At 41.0% G+C, this 19,945-nt stretch overlaps 1 protein-coding gene across 1 annotated transcript in view; it reads left to right on the top strand.

Moving 5' to 3' along the window:
- UPRT (uracil phosphoribosyltransferase homolog) overlaps positions 1 to 19,945 on the top strand; it is a 46,132-nt gene that overhangs the window by 13,715 nt on the left and 12,472 nt on the right. The window contains exon 2 of the mRNA XM_074200493.1: positions 18,702 to 18,744. Within this exon, the coding sequence (XP_074056594.1) occupies positions 18,702 to 18,744 (43 nt within the window). The remainder of the gene's footprint in view (positions 1 to 18,701; positions 18,745 to 19,945) is intronic.

Below are 19,945 nucleotides of genomic sequence, written 5' to 3' on the forward strand. Positions count from 1 at the left end.
GGCCAATCTGAGAGGTGTGAGGTGGTACCTCAGAGAAGCTTTAATTTGCATTTCTCAGAAAAAGAAATTTAACAAGCCATTATTGAACTCCCTAAAAAAAATCTCCAGGGCCTGATGGATTTACAAGTGAATTCTACCAAACATTTAAGGAAAAATTGGTTCTAATTCTATATAAACTCTTTGGAAAAATAGGGAAAGATGGAACTCTGCCTAACTCTTTCTATGAAACCAATATGGTGCTGTTACGTAAACCAGGAAGAGTTAAAACAGAGAAAGAAAATTATAGACCTATTTCCCTGATGAATATAGATGCAAAAATCCTAAATAAAATCTTAGCAAAACGATTACAACAAGTTATCACTAGGATAATACAGTATGATCAAGTAGGATTAATCCAGGAATGCAGGGTTGGTTCAATATTAGGAAAACTGTCAGTACACTCAATTATATCAACAACAAACCCAACAGAAATCATATGATCATATCAATAGATGCTGAAAAAGCTTTTGACAAAATACAGCATCCATTCCTATTAAAAACACTAGAGAGTGTAGGAATAAATGGACTGTTCCTTAAAATAATTAGCAGTATCTATTTGAAACCATCAACAAGCATTATATTCAATGGGGAGAAGCTAGAGGCATTCCCAATAAGATCAGGGGTGCCCATTATCACCACTGCTATTCAATATTGTATTAGAAATGTTAGCATCAGCAATTAGAGAAGAAAAAGAAATTGAAGGAATTAGAATTGGGAAGGAAGAGACAAAACTCTCACTCTTTGCAGATGACATGATGGTCTACCTAGAGAATCCCAAGAAATCATCCAAAAAACTACTGGAAACAATTAGCAATTTTAGCAAAGTTGCAGGTTATAAAATAAACTCTCATAAATCCTCAACTTTTCTATATATGTCTAGCAAGATACAGCAGGAAGTACTAGAAAGAGATATCCCATTCAAAGCAACCTCAGACAATGTAAAATACTTGGGAGTCTATTTGCCAAGACAGACTCAGAATCTTTTTGAAAACAATTATAAAACACTTCTCACACAAATTAAATCAGATTTAAATAACTGGGCAAATATCAACTGCTCATGGATAGGTCGAGCTAATTTAATAAAAATGACAATTCTACCAAAACTAAACTATCTGTTTAGTGCCCTACCAATCAAAATTCCAAAAAATTACTTTAATGAGTTAGAAAAAATTGTAAGTAAATTCATATGGAGAAATAAAAAGTCAAGAATTGCCAGGAGCTTAATGAAAAAAGTGCAAAAGAAAGTGGCTTAGCCCTACCTGATCTAAAATTATATTATAAAGCATCAGTTATCAAAACTGTGGTATTGGCTAAGAAATAGAGTGGTGGACCAGTGGAATAGACTAGGTGTAAAAGCAGGAGATGATTATAGTAATCTGCTGCTTGATAAACCCAAAGAGTCCAGCCACTGGGATAAAAACTCCCTCTGATAAAAATTGCTGGGAAAATTGGAAGTTAGTATGGAAGAAACGTGGATTAGACCAACACCTCACACTCTTTACCAAGATAAGATCCAAATGGTTACAGGACATAGACATAAAAAACAATACTATAAGCAAATTAGAAGATCAAGGACTAGTCTACCTGGCAGATCTATGGAAAGGGGAGCAGTTTATGACTAAGGAAGAGTTGGAGAACATCGCCAAAAAACAATTAGATGATTTTGATTACATTAAATTAAAAAGCTTTTGCACAGATAAAACCAATGTAACCAAGATCAAAAGAAATGTAGTAAATTGGGAAACAATCTTTACAACTAATGATTCTGACAAAGGACTCATTTCTAAAATTTACAGAGAACTGAGTCATAGTTTTAAAACAAAAAGCCATTCCCCAATTGACAAATGGTCAAAGGATATGCAAAGGCAATTTATAGATGAGGAGATCAAAGCAATCCATAGCCATATGAAAAAATGCTCTAAATCATTAAGTATTAGAGAAATACAAATTAAAGCTTCGCTGAGGTACCACCTCACACCTCTCAGATTGGCCAATATGACCAGGAAGGACAATGAACATTGTTGGAAGGATTGTGGGAAATCTGGGACACTATTACACTGTTGGTGGAGCTGTGAACTCTTCCAACCCTTCTGGAGAGAAATTTGAAGCCAAGCCCAGAGGGCAACAAAAATGTGCATACCCTTTGACCCAGCAATACCACTACTGGGTCTATACTCTGAAGAGATGAGGAAAAAGGGTAAAAACATTACTTGTACAAAAATATTTATAGCAGCCCTGTTTGTGGTGGCAAAGAATTGGAAATCAAGTAAATGTCCTTCAATTGGGGAATGGCTTAGCAAACTGTGGTATATGTATGTCATGGAACACTATTGTTCTATTAGAAACCAGGAGGGATGGGATTTCAGGGAAGCCTGGAGGGATTTGCATGAACTGATGCTGAGTGAGATGAACAGAACCAGAAAAACACTGTACACCCTAACAGCAACATGGGAGTGATGTTCATCCTTGAAGGACTTGTTCATTCCATCAATGCAACAATTGGGAACAATATTGGGCTGTCTGCAAAGGAGAGTGCCATCTGTATCCAGATTAGGAGCTGTGGAGTTTGAACAAAATGCAAGGACTATTCCCTTTAATATAGAAAAAAAAACAGTTATCTTATTGTCTGATCTTGTTACCTCTTAGACTTCTTTTCTTTAAGGATATGATTTCTCTCTCATCACACCCAATTTGTATCAAGGTACAGCATGGAAACAAAGTAAAGACTGACAGAGTGCTTTCCGTGGGGAGGTGGGGGGAGGGAAGCAAGATTGGGGGGGAAATTGTAAAACAACTCAATATCTTTAATAAAAATAAATTTAAAAAAAAGAAAAGTAAGTTAAAAATAAAAAGTATGCTTTGATCTCTCAGTCAGACTCCATCAGTTTTTTTCTCTGGAGGTGGATGACACTTTTTTTTTAGGTTTTTGCAAGGCAAACAGGGTTAAGTGGCTTGCCCAAAGCCACACAGCTAGGTAATTATTAAGTGTTTGAGACCAGATTTGAACCCAGGTACTCCTGACTCCAGGGCAGGTGCTTTATCCACTATGCCACCTAGCCACCCCTAGGAGCTTTGTATTGTTGAGATACTGAAGTCATTCACATTTGATCCTTGTACAGTATTGCTGATATTGTGTACAGAGGTCTTTTAGTTCTGCTCACCTCCTTCTCAGGTTTATCTGAAAGCATCCTGTTCCTCATTTTGTATAGTACAATAGTATTCTGTTACATTCATGTATCACAGCTTGTTCAGCCATTCCCCCCAATCGATGGGCATCCCCTCAATTTCCAATTCTCTACCACCACAGAAAGAGCTGCTAGGAATATTTTTGTATATACAGGTCCTTTTCCCTTTTTTCAATCTCTTTGGGTTACAGATCTAATAAATGGTATTGATGGGTCAACAGGTATTCACAGATTCATAGCTTTTTGTGTATATTTCCAAATTGCTCTCCAGAATGGTTGGATCAGTTTACAATTCCACCAAGAGTTTTTCCACCTCCCTACCCAACATTTGTCATTTTCCTTTTCTGTCATTTTAGCCAATCTAATAGTTCTGAGCAGAGTTGTTTTAATTTACCTTTCTCTAGTCTAATCAGTAGTGATTTGGAGTATTTATTTCATCTGACTATAGAGAACTTTGATTTCTTCATCTGAAAATTACTTGTTCCCCATTTATATTTTATTTTCTGGGGAATGGCTTGTATACTTATAAATTAGACTCAGTTCTTTATGTATTTTAGGAATGAAGCCTTTATCAGAGAACCTTGCTGTAAAATCCCTCTCCCCCAGTTTCTGGCCTCATTGGTTTTATGTGTGCAAACCATTTTTTTAATGTTATTTTATTTTATTTTTTCAGTTCAGAGAGTAGTCAACATTCATTTTTTGGTAACCTTTTGATTTCCACATGATAGCAAGTAATCTGACATAGATTGTATGTACAATCATATTTAGGTTGTACGTTCATATTTAACATAATTCCGTATTAGTAATGTTGTGAAAGAAGAATCAGAATGAAAAGAAAAAAATGAGAACAAGGAAACAAAAACATAAAACAAGGCAAATGCTTTTGAATGTAATATAATCAAAATCATTCATTTTACATCCTGTAATGTTCTCTATCTCTTGTTTCATCATAAGTTCTTCAGAGAGGCAGAGTAGTAACTAATCTACAGGAGTAGAGGGAGTTTCCACACTGGAAATATCTTTCTGCCATAAAATTAAACATCCCAGACCTTTGAGGTTTTGACCAGACCTTAGGCCTTAGGGGATGACCGTTTGGAAAAGGGTTTACTGACTGGTTCTGGGATTGTCCCCAGTCTAGGTGAAGCAAGGAAAATTTGGTTGGCCTTCCCCAACCTCTCTTTAATTATTTCCCATTTAACCTGTGTATAGCTTGCTTTATTTCTATTTGTTTGTATGTTGTCTTAACCATTAGATTGAAAGCTCCTTGAGGGCAGGGGCTGTCTTTTGCCTCTTTTTGTATCTCCCCCCCCCCCAGTGCTTATCACCTTGTCTAGCACAGTACAGTGGCACTAATGAATGTTTGTTGATTGATCTGAAGACCCCAGGGGTACAAGGGGACCTTTCTGAGCTTTGCTTTTCCCCATCTGTACCTTGTGGGTATTGGACTAGTTGTCTTTCAAGGTCCCTTCTGCCTTAAAATATTTGTGTGACTCTCAGGATCCTGTTGTGTTCCCCCTTTGGGTGGGCTTCTCTCTAATTCCTACCTCATTCCTTTACTCTTATGTCTCCCCCCCCCAAAAAAAAACTCAAATAATTCAACTAGGAGCTTTAGTTCATTTAACTATGGTTATTAGTTTGGGTTTTGTGTACTTTCTGACTGACTTTTAGGCTTATGACAATGTCACTAAAAACTCCTTAAAGTTTATAAGACATTCTCCTCTCCAGTTTGTAAGTTCTAGAGGGCAACTATTTCTCATTAGCATCATTGTGCAGATGAGAAATTCATATTCCCAGAAGTCAAGTGACTTAGTAGTAGCAAAGTTGGCATTGCTGCCTTGGTCCTTGGAGCTACTTTTTCCATTAAACCAGGCTGCTACTTGTGGAAGAGATGTAGAAGAGGTCTCTGAGGAGATATTTTGGGCAAGTACAAAGAAGCCATTTTGCCGGGGTTTTTTTGTTAGTTGTTCTTTCCCTAATTTTGAGTGTTTACACTGGGCCTGGCCATACTGGCTAGTGCAAGTAAAGAATTAATGTTAGTTTACTAATCTGTGATCTGGAAGACTTGACAGGTAGTAACAGTTATTTTTGTCTGACTTTCACATCTGATTAGGTTTGCCAAAATCCACTGGGGCGCTTTTATGAGGGTGAGGGAAGGAGGAATCCCATAAATATTTATGAACAAACAGTCCACGATGGCCTTTGAAACAAACCAAGAGTGAGCTTTTTGGAGTTCTGATTAAACTTGAAATGAAACGTTCCTTTGATTTAAACAAGGAAGCCTATTTTTCAGTGCCAGGAGGAAGGCCTTTCTGATGGACCTTCCTTTAACCTGTTGTGTTGGGAAGATGTCTGCTTTAGAGCACCGTCTTTAAGGCTCTGGCTTTTTTCCTGCCCCATGACTTGCTGAAATGATAACAGCTCACTTGTCTATGCTGCTTTTTTTTTCTTTCCAGTGTACAGAGGGCTTAACATCCATTATCTCATTTGATTGTTCCACCAACCTTGCACTGGAGGTAATGATTAGAAATGGGAGCAATTATTAGTTAGGGTTTTGCAGTTTCCCAAGGCTCCTCTCATCATAGCTCTGTCAGCAGGGCAGACATCTCATCCCCGTGCCAGGCCCCATGGGAGGAGACTCTTCAGGTGCCTTGGTGAAGCTCTCGTCTTCTGATGTTGGGTTGGAGGCCCCCCTTTCCTCTCCTCCCAACTCAATGTTGGGTCATCTTTCGGAGAGGGACAGTCATGGGATGTGATGGTTAGAAGAAATCTGGTGGAGTCTGACAAGTTGGTGAATCAGGAGTTCTTCTACAGCAGATTTAAGTGACTCTGTGGGAGGGAGAACCCCCGGCTCCTAAGGCAACCCTACCTACTTCTGGACAGCCTTGGGAGGGAGGAAATTGTTCTTGGCATCAAACCAGCATCAGTCTCTCTGCACCTTCTGCCCATCGTTTGTGGTTCTGTCCTTTGGGATCAAGTAGAACAAGTAGAAACTCTCTTTTCCAGGCTAGTCCTAATCTTCTAAGACTTGAGGATAAGATACCAAGTTCTTCCCCAACTCTGCTCTGTCTTAGACTGAACATCCCTAGTTTCTCCAAATGATGTTGACATGACATGATCTCACCCTATAACATCATGATCTGCTTTCCCTGAATGTTTTCAAGCTTTATGAAATGCCACACCCCAAACAGAATGCTAGATCTGGGCTGATCAGGCTGGAGTACAGTAGAGACATTGGTTCCCTGGCCTTCTCTTAATACAGCCCAAGCTGACATTCACTCTCTTGGCAGCCATATCCCACTCATATGGTGCTTGTGATCTACTCAAACCCCTAGACATTGTTCAGATGAACTGCTGTCTAGCTAGTCCTTGCCTGTCTCATCCTTGTGACAAAGCAAAATTTTCCCATTAGACTTCACAGGGACAAACTTCTGAGCATAGCCTTGAGTGATCTGAGAAGTAGAGGAGGGAGGAAGAGAAGAGAAAAGGTGTTTTTTTTTAAAAAACTAAATGGAATGTTTTAACAGAGATTTTGTTTTTCTTGCTTTCTCAATGGGGGTGAAAGAAAATGGATCTTCATAAAAAAATTAATTTAAAACTCAAATGAAAGACTTGAAATTTAATAGGGATAAATGCAATACTATCTGATTTGGATCAGGGCCCAAGGTTGTTAAGAATCCTGCCTTTGGCATCCTGGGTGGAAGTTATCCTTCACTCCCAGCTCTGTGTCTTCTATGACCTTGATCTGGGTGCCCCCTATGCCTTTATCCAAGCCATTGATAAAATGCTTTGATCCTTTCTTAAACAAGACAAGGCCAAGCATAGATTCCTGGAACTGATCCACTAATGATAACTTTTTTGGGTGTAATCTTTCAGCCAGGTCCCAAGCCACTGAGTTCTCTTGTCTAGTGAGTTGTCCCTGAGTTGGACCTTGGAAGGATGCTCTCCCAGCTTATACCACCACTGGGATCTCTTTGATGTCATACAAGTTTTGGAAATACAGTCTTGTGTAGATATTGCCTGGGCAAATTTGATTGAAATCAATTTGATTTAATTCACTCTCTTCAGGGCTTGATTTCATCAGTCTTTAATCAGTTTCCACAAAGGAACATTTTTGCTTGCTCTAGCTTAATATGTCCTCTTCATTGCTTAGATATGATTTGCAGATCAGCTCACACCTGAGAGGAATCACTAATGCTTCATTTGGACCTGGCAGAGAACATGCCTTGGTCGCCCTGCTCACATTTACCATGTGGGTCAGTCATGTCCCCAGGTAGAACAAGATCATTAGGATGTTCCCACAGGGCCGAGTAACCCAACTCTTCCTTCCTTCCTCCCCCACATCTCAGATCACTCAAGGCTATGCTCAGAACTTGGTCCTTGTGAAGACTGATGGAAATTCTGCTCCACAAGTGTCTTTTGATTTTGCTGCCCTTTGAGGAACATTAGTATTGGAGTCAGGGGGACTGAGTTCGAGTCCTCCAAGTCATTCGAACTGCCTAGCTAGCTCTTGGTGGCCCTGGTTTCCTTTACTGTCCAATGGCAGTTGTTAGAGTGGCTGCTGGCCTCTGAGGTCTCTTCTAGCTGGGATCCTTTGCCTTTTGGCCTGCCATCTGGTGGCCCCCACCACAGTCTGATGGCCCCAAGAGACAACTCAGTAAATAATGGTTGAAAACCCTAACAGAGGATCATGTCCTCCTCAGCAGATTTCTTTTTACTTTTAAAGAGAAGTAGAAAGAGATCTAGACCCTGCCGATAAATTTTGGAATCTTTGAAGAAATGATCTTTTATCCCCTAGACCCAGGTTCTTCTGGTCTGTCTCCTGGGCCCAAGCTCCTGGAGGGCAGGGTCCATGCTTTTGCCTAATAAAAGCTTGTTAATCAAATGACTTCTAGGGCTACTACTATCTAGAGGAGGGCTGGGCTCCTGAATCCGCCTTGTAATTATAATAAGGATATCTCAGCTGTCCTTCTTTGTCCTTGGTGCCCCCCTTTCTTTTTTTTTTCTTTTTTTTTAAATTTATTTAAGGCAATGGGGTAAGTGATTTGCCCAAAGTCACAGAGCTAGGCAATTAATTAAGCATCTGATGATGCATTTGAACTTGGGTTCTCCTGACTCCAGGACCAGTGCTCTAACCACTGTGCCACCTAGCTGCCCCCCCTTCTTTTAAATGCTTTTTGATGCTATTTTCTTTGTTTCCTTCACAATGGGGGACATCCCCCTCCCTCCTTGCATCCCAGCCTAGCAAAACATATCAACCTTGGAGACATTCTTTGCTTCCTCCAAACCCTTTTCAGACTCAGTCCTCTGGTCTGCTAAGAATCACCTTTGAGCAGAGTGACTGACTACCCTAGGTTTACTGGTTGTGAGATGGTACTTTATTCTGTTTAGTAGCAGTGATGTTCATCCTTCCTTTTTGAAGAAGATGATTCCATCAGGGAGGTGATGCTATAACAAGCATATGAATGGGATTGGAGTGTGTGTGGGGGGGGATGGGGGTTGTGTTAAGTCACCAACCTTACTTTCCCTTCTGGATTCAGTGGCCAGATATGGATCAGAACAATTGGAGATGGCCCTGGATGGGAGGCAGACAGGGTTAAGTGACTTGCTCGAGGTCACCCAGGTAGTGTCAAGTGCTGAGTCCACATCCTCCTGCCTCCCAAGTCCAGGGTTCTATCCACTGTACCACCTTGTCACACTATTTAATAGTGTGAGACTTGGGATTAAGTCCCAACTCTGCCATCTCTACCTGGGTGACCTTTCTCAACCTATTTCCTTGATTGTAAAGTGGGAATAAGATGTGTCATATGCAAAGATCAAATGAGATAGCAGCTATAGTATTTTACAAATATTAAATATTAAAAGTAGAGTCTAACACTGTAGCATGGCATAATGTGGAGAGAGCTTCACAACCAGGAAGACTTATGTTCGAGTCTTGTTTCTGCTCTGTAATAATGTCTGAGTGGCCCTGGGAAGTTACTTTTTTTAATGTTTCATTTATTTTTCCAGCTACACGCAACAGTAGCTTTCTTTTCTTCTTAAACAGTAGTTTTCAATAATCTTTTTTTTGCAAGGTTTTTAGTTTCACAATTTCTCCCTCTCTCCTTTTCCCTTCCCCCTCCCCAACAGAAAGCAATCTAATAGACATGTATAATCATTACCTTGGCAAGTTACTTAACTGATATTCCATAGCACTAGGACCTGTAAGTTGTGGAGAAGGGGCTGACCTGCAGCATCACCTGAGAGTTTCCTTGACAACGAAATCCTGAGTCTAGTCCCTGTGCCTCACATTATTAATCAGAGGGACCATTAATTCCACTGACAAGAGTCTGGGCTTATACTGGTCTCTATAGTCTCTAGTGCTAAATTGATAATTCTATGATCCTATTTCACTCAGAATTCAAACAATACCCCCTCCTCATCTAGGCATTTTAAAATATAGTGAACAAACCTCACGATTTTATAGACTTCAGTCCTGTTGTTTTTCAATTTTTGATTTTTTCAGGCTGAAGAAACTTTGACTTTTTATTTTTTTATTTTTGGGGGAGGTTTTTGCAAGGCAGTGGGGTTAAGTGGCTTGCCAAGGCTACACAGCTAGGTCATTATGAAGTGTCTGAGGCCAGATTTGAACTCAGGTACTCCTGACTCCAGTGCTTTATCCACTGTGCCACCTAGCCACCCCTGAGACTTTGGCTTTTTAGAAAGTTCCTTCTAGCCCCCCCCCCCCTTTTCTTACCCTGTGCTATGAAAGCTTCAGAAATACATGTTAGAAAAAAAGCTTTATGAATAAGTTACAACAGACCATGAATGGCTATGTAGAAAAATGGAAAGAACACCAGATTTTGAATCATAGGACTTGGGTTCAAACCTTGCATCTTTCACTTATTACTCGTGATCTTTAGCAAGTTTCTTCTCCTTTCTGAGCCTTAGGGCTGAACTATCTGGCCTCTGAGGTCTTTTTTAGCTCTAAATCTCTTTCCCTGTCAGTCAGTTGCAAGTCTTCTCATCTCTCTTCTTCCCACTGCCATCCCAATCCTTACTGCCACCCAGCTGGCCCATTGCCACAGCTTTCTAATTGCTTCTCCACACATTATTTTGTTGGCTGTGGGTAGTATGTCGGACCAATGTCATTAGATTAGAGAGTTGGAAGGGACCTCGATGGCAATCGACTTCACTCTGTACCTGAAAATGGGTCCTGTAGCTAGGAAGCATCCCTCCTGAGACAACTCTTTCCACTTTTGCATAACCCTAACACTTAAGAAATTTTTTCCTTCTTAAAACCTAAATTTGTCTCTTTGTGCTTACAACCTTGCATTGTGGGGCCATACTAAATTAATCCAACACCCTAGATTCTCCCCAAAGTCTTCCTTAGACCAAAGGTCCCTAATTCCTTTACCCATTCTCACATGGGATGAACTCAAGACTCTTCACCATCCTGGTTGCCCTTCAACTCTCTTGAGCTTATCAAAGCCTATGTTCTGTCTAGAAGGGAATACAATTCTCCTGATGTAGTCTGATAGAGCAGTGCAGAGCAAGTCTATTTCCTTCCTTCTTCTAGAACACTACAGCTGCTTCTTTTAATCACTCTATTCTGACTCCTTCCTTTTGGTCTTCAAACATTCCTTATCCCTCAAAAATTCCTATCATTCAATGGCTTTCTTCCCTTTCTCAGTGAAACTTTTAGAAAAAGTTGTCTACACTTGTGTCTATACCATTTTATCTCCCCTCACTTCTCAGGAGTTTGCAATCTGGCTTCTGACCTTACAAGATTGATATTGCTCTTGCCAAAGTTACCAGTGATTTTTTTTGTTTGTTTTTTTTTGGATTTTTACAAGGTAATAGGGTTAAGTGACTTGCCCAAGGTCATACAGCTAAGTAGGTATTAAGTATCTGAGATTGGATTTGAACTCAGGTACTACTGACTCCAGGGCTGGTTGTTTTTCATCCTTTTGGACCTCTCTGCAGCATTAGACATTGTTGCCCACCATCTCCTCCTGAATACTTATCTTCTCTCTGGGTTTTGGGGACACTGCTCTTTCTGATTCTCCTACCTTTTGGCTTGCTCCTTTTTAGGCTCCTTTGCTGATTCATCAGTCACATCATTCCTCTGTTGGTTATGCCAATGTTATGCCCTGGGCCCTCTTCTCTCCCTTCTCAGTCTTCTCCCTCAGTGATCTTATCACCCTCCCTTGGATTTAACCTTCACAGATGACTCCTCAGAACTGTAGTTATCTCTCCTTCAAGTTTTAGTTGCACATTACTCCATGTGCATTGATCATTTCCAAATGGAGGGCCTAGAAATATCTCAAACTCAAAATGTTCCAAACATAACCTGCTATCTTTCTCCCTAAGCCCTTCCCTCTCCTATGCTTCTATTTCTCTCTTTTTTAAAATTAAAGTTATTTATTTGTTTTTGAATTTTAAAATTTCCCCCTAATCTTGCTTCCCCTCCCTCACCCCCCACAGAAGGCAATTTGGCAGTCTTTACGTTATTTCCATGTTGTACATTGTTCTAAGTTGAGTGTGATGAGAGAGAAATCATGTCCTTAAGGAAGAAACATAAAGTATAAGAGATAGCAAGATCAGACAATAAGCTAGCAGGTTTTTGTCTAAATTAAAGGGAACAGGTTTTGTCTAAATTAAAGGGAAAAGTTCGGACTCCACAGTTCTCTGGATACAGAGATACTTCTCTATTTCTCTTAAAAAGCATCACCATCAGTTTAGTGCTTCAGGTTCCTCATCTCAGTGCTGTGCTCAACTTCTCAATTTCCTCACATTTCAATCTTCATGACATGTCTCTCATTTGACCCCTTCTCTCTGCTCACTCATCTACCTTAGTTCAGGTGATCATCACCTCTCACCCAAGTTATTGCATCAGTATTCAGTCTCTTATCCCTCCAGTCCATCCTCTGTACTGCTGCCCATTTGACTCATCTATTCAGTAAGCCACTGTAGCTCCTTCCTGCCTCTGGGATCAAATAGAAACTCTGCAGTTGATCTCTTTAAGCCCTTTACAACTTGGCCCAGGAGAGCCTTTCTTCCCCTCCAGCATCGTGTGATTTGGCCCCATGGACTTTCTTTGTGTTCTTCCATCTTGTGTCTCTGTTTGTTTCTTTACATTGTCCTCCCCCCTCTCTCTATGTATAATGCACTCCCTTCTCACCTATGTTTCATAGAATTATTTATTAATGATAAAGATTATTATTAGATAGTATCCTCATTTTTCAGATGAGGGAACTGAGACAGACTGGTTATGTGACTTGCCCAGGGACACATGTCTGTAACAGGATTTGAACTTAGATTTCCTGACTCTAGGTTTTTTGCTCAAGCACCATCTTCTGCAGAAAACCTTTCTTCTTATTTCCTGCTGCTAGTGCCCTTTCTTCCAAGTGGTCTTGTAGTTCACTTGGTAATTATTTGTATTTAATCTCTTTATGCTTACTCTGCATATACTTACATATGTCCTTATTGTCTCCCTGATTATAATATAAGCTCCTTTCCATTCATTGTATTTGTGCCTCCAGAGCCCAGCACAGTACCTTTGTTGGATACTATATCACACAGCTGACTCTTATTGAGCTTGCAATCCCCTAAAACTTCTCATTTAGACCTTTTTCAAATGGCCTGCTGTGTAACTGGGCCTTTCCTATCTTTCCTACCCACTACTCCTAGGTGGTGCAGTGGATAGAGCACTGGCTGGCCTTGGAATCAGGAGGATGGGGGTTCAGGTTTTGTTTTTGTTTGTTTGCAAGGCAAATGGAGTTAAGTGGCTTGCCTAAGGCCACACAGCTAGGTAATTAAGTCCACCTAACTGCCCCATGGGAGTTCAAATCTGGCCTCAGACAACTGACACCAACCAGCTGTGTGACCTTGGCCAAGTCACTTCACCCTGATTGCCTGGCATCCAGGGCATATTCAGTCTTCCTGATTCATATTTGGCCACTGGACCCAGATGACTCCAGTGGAGAAAGTGAGGCTGGTGACTTAACACCCCCCCCCCCCCCCAATTCACGTGCTTGTAATGGCATCATTTCCCTGATGTCATGGTCTTCTTCAAGAATGAAGGATGGGGGTGGCTAGGTGTCGTAGTGGATAAAGCACCGGCCTTGGAGTCAGGAGTACCTAGGTTCAAATAATTACCTAGCTGTGTGGCCTTGGGCAAGCCACTTAATTCCATTTGCCTTGCAAAAACCTAAAAAAAAAAAAAAACAAAGGATGAACATTATTATCTTAGACTTGGGAAGTCGATTTTTCTTTGGAACCCAAGTATTAGACTCTACTTTTATCCCTATTAAAATTCAGCTAATTTGATTCCTCTCAATATTCAAGTCTTCTGACTGTGCCATACAATGTGTCCAACTTTGTGTTAATCTGAAGATAGTTAAGATTTTCATGTCTGCCTTTATCTAAGGCGATGATAGAAATGTTAGCACAGGGTCAAGCAAAGATTCCTGAGCCATTCCACTGGAGACCTCTTGCTAAGGTGACATAAGATCATTAATAACTATTCTTTAAGTCTGACCAACTCTGAATATATCTAATTGGGTTCTTTTCTCAGCCACATCTTTCTGTCTATTCCCCAAGAATCACATGCTGTGCTAAAATTTAGGCAAAAGATGTCTGTAACATTTGGATCATCTGCCAGTTTAGTGACCCTGTGAAAGAAGGACAGAGGGTTAGTTTGTCATAACCAGTCTTTGATGAAGCCAAGCTGCTGCTTTGTTATTGGTGTAGATTGAGGGAGCATTGCTTCTTCTTCTCTTCCTCATTATTATCTGACCTCCATTCCTTTAATAACATGTTCCAGAATTTTGCCAGAAAGAGAATTTGGGCTCACTGACCCAGAGTTCAGCCTAAGTTGTTCTAGTCTCTTTTTGGAAAATGGTTACGTTTGTTCTTCCCCAGGCCCACTGAGTTTTGTAAAATAAGGAATGTCAGGGGTGTCATTGGATGTCTGAAGTGGAGGGGCCTTTGGCATTGTCAAGCTCTGTCTGCCTCCTTTTACAGAGTAGGGAACTCTCTCTGAAACAGTGGTCCCTTTTCTGGATTAGTAATGAAGGGCTCAGAGCCCTTATTTCATATGTAAATCCATATACTCATGTGTGTTATCTCTGGAGACATGAGTCCACACAGGAACAGAAATGGACCATTGTTTTGCTAAATGGGATTTTCTGTGCACACTCTGAGCATCAATAATTTTTGGTTATTGTCATTTTCTTTCACCTTCCAAACCTATAGGGGGCCCCCTGGGAATCCTTAGGTTTGGGACTCTAAAGTAGTCTCTGGCCAGTTGTAATTTAAGGGAGAAAATTGGTCTGTTCTCTAAAAAGTTTTTCTAAATTTTTTCATATTATTTTCTCTTTTAACAAAATTGAACATTGTTATTTACAGTTCTAAATTTTCTCCTCTCTACCACCACCCCTACTCATTGAGAAAGCAAGAAATATGATATCTATTATGTCTATAAAGTCAATTTCATATTATTTTCAAGGGGAAAATTTCAAGAACAAAACTTACACATGCCAGTTCACTTAAAAACAATCCAATTAAAATATTGAGTCTGATAAAAATCTGCTTTGGGGGTTTGAGTAAACATCTTAGAAGAGTATTGTTATTTTGTTTTTATTTGCTTTGATATTCCAAGATCTTGGGAGTTCTACATTTTAGCTCTCTGGATTTCTTATAAGGCACATCTATTTTCTAATAAACCCACAACTACAAGCATCTTAACTGCTCTCTTCCGAGTTTTGAATAATTGAACAAGAGTTCCTTTTTGAGAAGGGAAGAGGCCCATTTACCAACCAGGGGAGCCCCAAAGCTGCCATCGGCTTAGCTCTCGGACTCGGGAGTAGCCAAAGAAATGTGAGGCGCTTTCATCGCCAAATGGCTGCCTTTGCCGTTCCACTTATGCCTGCATGTGGGGCTCCGGGAATTAGAGGCAAACGGAGTATTTTCAGTGTGGCTGCTGTGCCTTCATCAATCAGGATGTACAATTGAAAGGGCACTCGGCTTAAAGTTTAATTTGATTTCCATGCTATGAATTATGAGTGTCTGGATGTTCTTGTCTGTTTAAATATTAGGCAATATTGAAATGGTTTTGAGCATTCTGGGTGTGTATCTTGCTTTGCACTGGATGTTCTCTGGGTTGCCTTTCAAATAGAAGATGATTAAAATGTCTTTTTCAAAGCTTTGGTCCCAGTAGGAGAAATGCAGTTTAGTGATTCCAAGGCGAAAAGGAATCGAGTTAAGCTTTTCCTCCAAGGTTCGGTGGCTAATGAGGCCTAGGGTTAGTTTTCATAAAAGCATCTCCATTAACAGAAGATCCATACCACAGCCAAGCTTGGAACTGGGCAAATAGAAGGTAAACAGTTGTTGATTGATCAGCCAGACAAATCTGTGGCTCCACTCGGTTTAACAGTGTTGGCCTTAGCAACACAGCTCAGAATATAAATGGAGGTACCGAAGGTGACTGTGGATTTAAAAAAAATGTAATCAACTTATTGTCTTCTATCTATATTTGAATTCCGAAATTGATTTAAACTGAAACGGAGCTGATCTGGAAAGCAGCAGGGGATAGGCCAGCGAGAACTGTTTGAAGCAGGCCGCCTTGCCGCAGCTGCCTCCTGATTTCAAAAGCTCCATGATTTCATCTGCATGGGCGACACAGAGCAGGCTCTTCATGCTTTTGTCAATGGTTTCAAGGCATTGCTGTGGCCAAAGAAATCCTCACCCGTTGGCCTGTCTTCTGGTGATTAACCTCTCCCCTCTCACTTCTGAGATGACAGAGGCTGATGGCGGCACCTGAGTCTATATCCCTTGGTTTCTTGGGCTCAGGAGGGGCTCAGGAGAACCTGGCCATGCCGAATCCTGCTGCCCCGGCCTTCCCAGAGGTCAAGGTCCCCACCAAGAGGCTCACAGCAGATGTGCAATAAATACTTGTTGATTGATCTGTGTGTTTATGAAGTTTGGACCAGGAACAATAGAGCTATGGATTTAATAGAGATGTTGGCCATTACTGTGGGTTTTAAAAACTGTAATCACCTTGTATCCTAGCTATATGTTAATTTCTAAATTGATTGAAAGTGAAGAGCATAGATTTGAAGTCTGGAGAGCAGCAGGGGATAGGCTAGTAATTACTTGAATTACTAGTGATTATATGAAGTAATGCCGACTTGGTACGGCACAAATAAGTCTGCTTGTAGGGCCCGTCAGGGCCTGAAAGACAGCAAGACTGTTCTGAGCTCTGAGCCCGCATATATGTGTGTCTGTGGGGGGGGGGGGCAATGCAGAATGGGTTGTTTTTATTTGGAGGATGGGGAAAAAAAAGGGGTTTGTTCTCAGGCTCAATGAAGTTGCTATTTCCGGGTGAAGGAAGGAAAAAATTCTAATGTAAAAACAAAAGATTTGTGAGTTTTTGGTAACTCGACAGAATGAGAGATGATGAACTAGAGGAAAGGGAATATGGAAATAGATGGATCAAGGGCAAGGGATATCGTCACCCTATATACATTCCATGTTTCTTTAAGAGAATTATAGAAATTATTTTTTTAAAGACTCTCCATTGTCTGGACAGGGCTATGTTGTTAGTAAGAATTCTTCCTTAGAAGCCAGTCCAGACCCCAGCAAATAGAGCAAGGGTGCTGCACATTAAATTTTTTTTCACTGTCCTTTCCTGCCTTAACAGAAATGTTTTAAAGCTAGATTATAGAAATGAAAGACGGCAAGGTTTAGCATGGCTGTAGAAAGTCGATACTTGATGTGGGGCTCTGATTCCGTGTGTGTGTGTGTGTGTGTTGTGTGTATGTGTGTATATGTTTTCAGGTCCCTAGGGTGAGAAGCTGAAGGTTGATTATGAATATATGACCTATATTCTTGTATATTGATTGTTTTATCATAGTTAATATTGTAGAAGACTTATCTAAACAGTTTTGTTCAGTGTCATTAGGAAATTAGTGAGAAATTTGGATCTCCTTCAAGAAACAGGAAATAAATAAGAAATCATCTCTTTAGTACTTGTTTTGTGGATACCCTTCCCCAATGAAGACTCCCTCTCCCCACCCTCAGGCTTCCTGTAGCCTGGCAAAGGCTCCCCTTGGTGACTGAGCATCTGCTTAGTGGTGAGCCAGCCTGGGCGTTTCCAGAGTGACAGACCTACCCTAGTTCGACTCTGAGAATCTAGGCTTACCTCATCAGAAGAGGACTTTAATGAAGGGAAAAAAAATAGGACTTTTTTTATATGTGTATGCCTATATGCATACCTGTTACTTGCAATATATATTTTTTTTAAACAGATGTAAGTTTACTACTGCATAACACTTGTTGGGTTAATTTATAAAGGGGATTATTGTTCAGATTGGGGTTGTGACTGGTTTCTGAAATTTTTTTTAGGCTCTGTAATTCTTTTAATTTGCTCCAAAATCTCTTTGACTTTTCTCTGAACATTATCAATAACCCTAAATGTCCTCCCTCCCCTTCCCCTGGTTCAACATTCCTGTGGTCCATCCATAGATTTCAAGCCCCAAAGCATCCTGGGGCCCTTGCAGTGGCTTCGTAGACCTGTGCAGCATTTCCCTGCTTCTCCCAGTGATAGGAAGTGACCATGGTTTCTACCGCTGGCTAAACATAAATGGCATGCTTGACATATGTCCTTTTGGGCATCTCGGCCTGTGGGTTTAGGGACTCCTATGGACAGGACAGTTGGGGGTTTATAAATACACAGAATGAAAATCAATTCCAAGAGTCACTCACAGCATGGCTGTTTAGAGAGAAGCCAGTTCAGTGGTGAGGTGGGGCTCCAGCCACAGATTATGAGAGCAAGTTTTGACTCATGGCAATAACCCGACCTTTCATTTGGACTTGGGCCTGCCCCGGTCTAGACAGTAGGAGGGCAAACCTCGGTTGCACCATGGGTCAGCACTGCAGGTTGAGAGAACAGAGCAACATGAAAACATTTCTTATGAAATGAAGGGTTTGGTTTTGAGGAAAAGATGGGGCACTTATTTATTGGGGAATGGAAGGTTGGTTTTGGAGCTAAAAGCTCTTGAAAGGTATGGGCCAAAGGAGGCCTTTGTTTATTTCTTGTTGAAGGCTTTTAGGAAAGAGGAAGAATGGAGGAAGGCAAAGGGGGAGCATTCCAGTTTTATTTGGATAGTTTTCTTGACAATCTGTTTTCTGCATAGATTGAATGATGTTGCATGATCTTAGGCAGCTTTTTTTTTTTTAACCAAGAATGGGGACTTGAATTCCATATTTTTCTGAGTATACTGGTCAAAACATTTTTATAGTGCCATTTATTCAATAAAAATGGTTTCCTGGACATTTGCACATAGGAAATTTTAACTGGGGGGGGAGGGAGGGAGGGAGAGAGAGAGAATGAACACGAGTGAGAAGGTGTTGCAAGCAGTATTATGACTATATGTATAAATTCATATTTTACCCTAAAGTTATCATTGAGACTAAAATTGTCCTACTTTCTTTTAGGACAGCCAGTCGAGGGGACTTCATGTTTTCTGCGGACCGTTTGGTAGGTAGATGCTGCCCATTTCCATTTCATTGTTGTGAATCAGCGACACGTGCCAAGTGTTGCCCAAGGGGGAGGGGGAGGGATTGCCAGTCAGTTGCCAGCCTGGTCAGTCTCCTGAAGTTTTGCTTCTATGGTTGAAGGAAGATTTGGCCTTTAGACCCTTTCATCCTAAAGCCCTCAGGGTGAACTCATTTCCTGTAGCACTGAGTAAGATGTGACTTTGAGTCTTGGCTCTCTCACTCTTTGGCTTTGAGGCCCCTTCCCCTCTCTGGACCTCAGTTGGACTTCTCTGTAAATTGAGGCTGGGCTGGCTCCTTCCTCAACTGCCAGGGAGAACCATGGAGCTGGGGATTCAAAGGGGGGCCGAGAGTAGCCTAGGGAGACTAGGACTAGGACTAGCTAGCTAGTCCCCAGGGATCAAGACCTTTGTTTAAAAGACAAAGGTGGGGTTTGATGTTGGGAGAGAAAGGGCTTTAGCTCTGTGTATTTCTCTCATCTATTGGGGTTTTTTGGAAGGCATTTGGGATGAAGGGACTTGCCTAAGGTCACAGCTAGTGACTAAGGTCAGATTTGAACTCAAATCCTCCTGACTCCAGGGCTGGTGCTGGTTCATCTGTTTTTTTAAAATTGTATTTTTATTGGACTCTGTTTTGTTTTTTAGGGGGTTTTTTGCAAGGCAAATGGGGTTAAGTGGCTTGCCCAAGGCCACACAGCTAGGTAATTATTGTTAAGTGTCTGAGACCGGATTTGAACCCAGGCACTCCTGACTCCAAGGCTGGTGCTTTATCCACTGCACCACCTAGCCGCCCCTTGGTTCATCTGTTTTTCTCAAGGCTATGTTGAATATAGTGGGTTGAAATAGGTTGAATAGCAGATTAAAATGCTTTCCCAGTCCCATCCTTCTAACGGGGAATTATTTCTCTTCAGTGATTTTACTTGAAAATCCTAGCCTGGCCGAATAACTCTGATTTCATATGGAGAAGTGTTTCTTAGGCAACAGTTGTCTTTTGCCTTAACTCTTCTTCATGTGACCAGATTGAAAGTTGGGAACTCCTATTGGGTTGAGAAAAGCAAGGGGTGACGATTACTTAGCATCCATCAGCAAGCATTTTGGACGTGTCCTCTGAGGTGGGGGGGCGGGGCAGCTGGCCAGGGCCTTCTGCCAAAGATGCTTCTTGGATGCCAGGACAAAGATGCTGGT

Source organism: Macrotis lagotis, chromosome X (assembly GCF_037893015.1).
Source record: "Macrotis lagotis isolate mMagLag1 chromosome X, bilby.v1.9.chrom.fasta, whole genome shotgun sequence".
Lineage (NCBI taxonomy): Eukaryota > Metazoa > Chordata > Mammalia > Peramelemorphia > Peramelidae > Macrotis > Macrotis lagotis.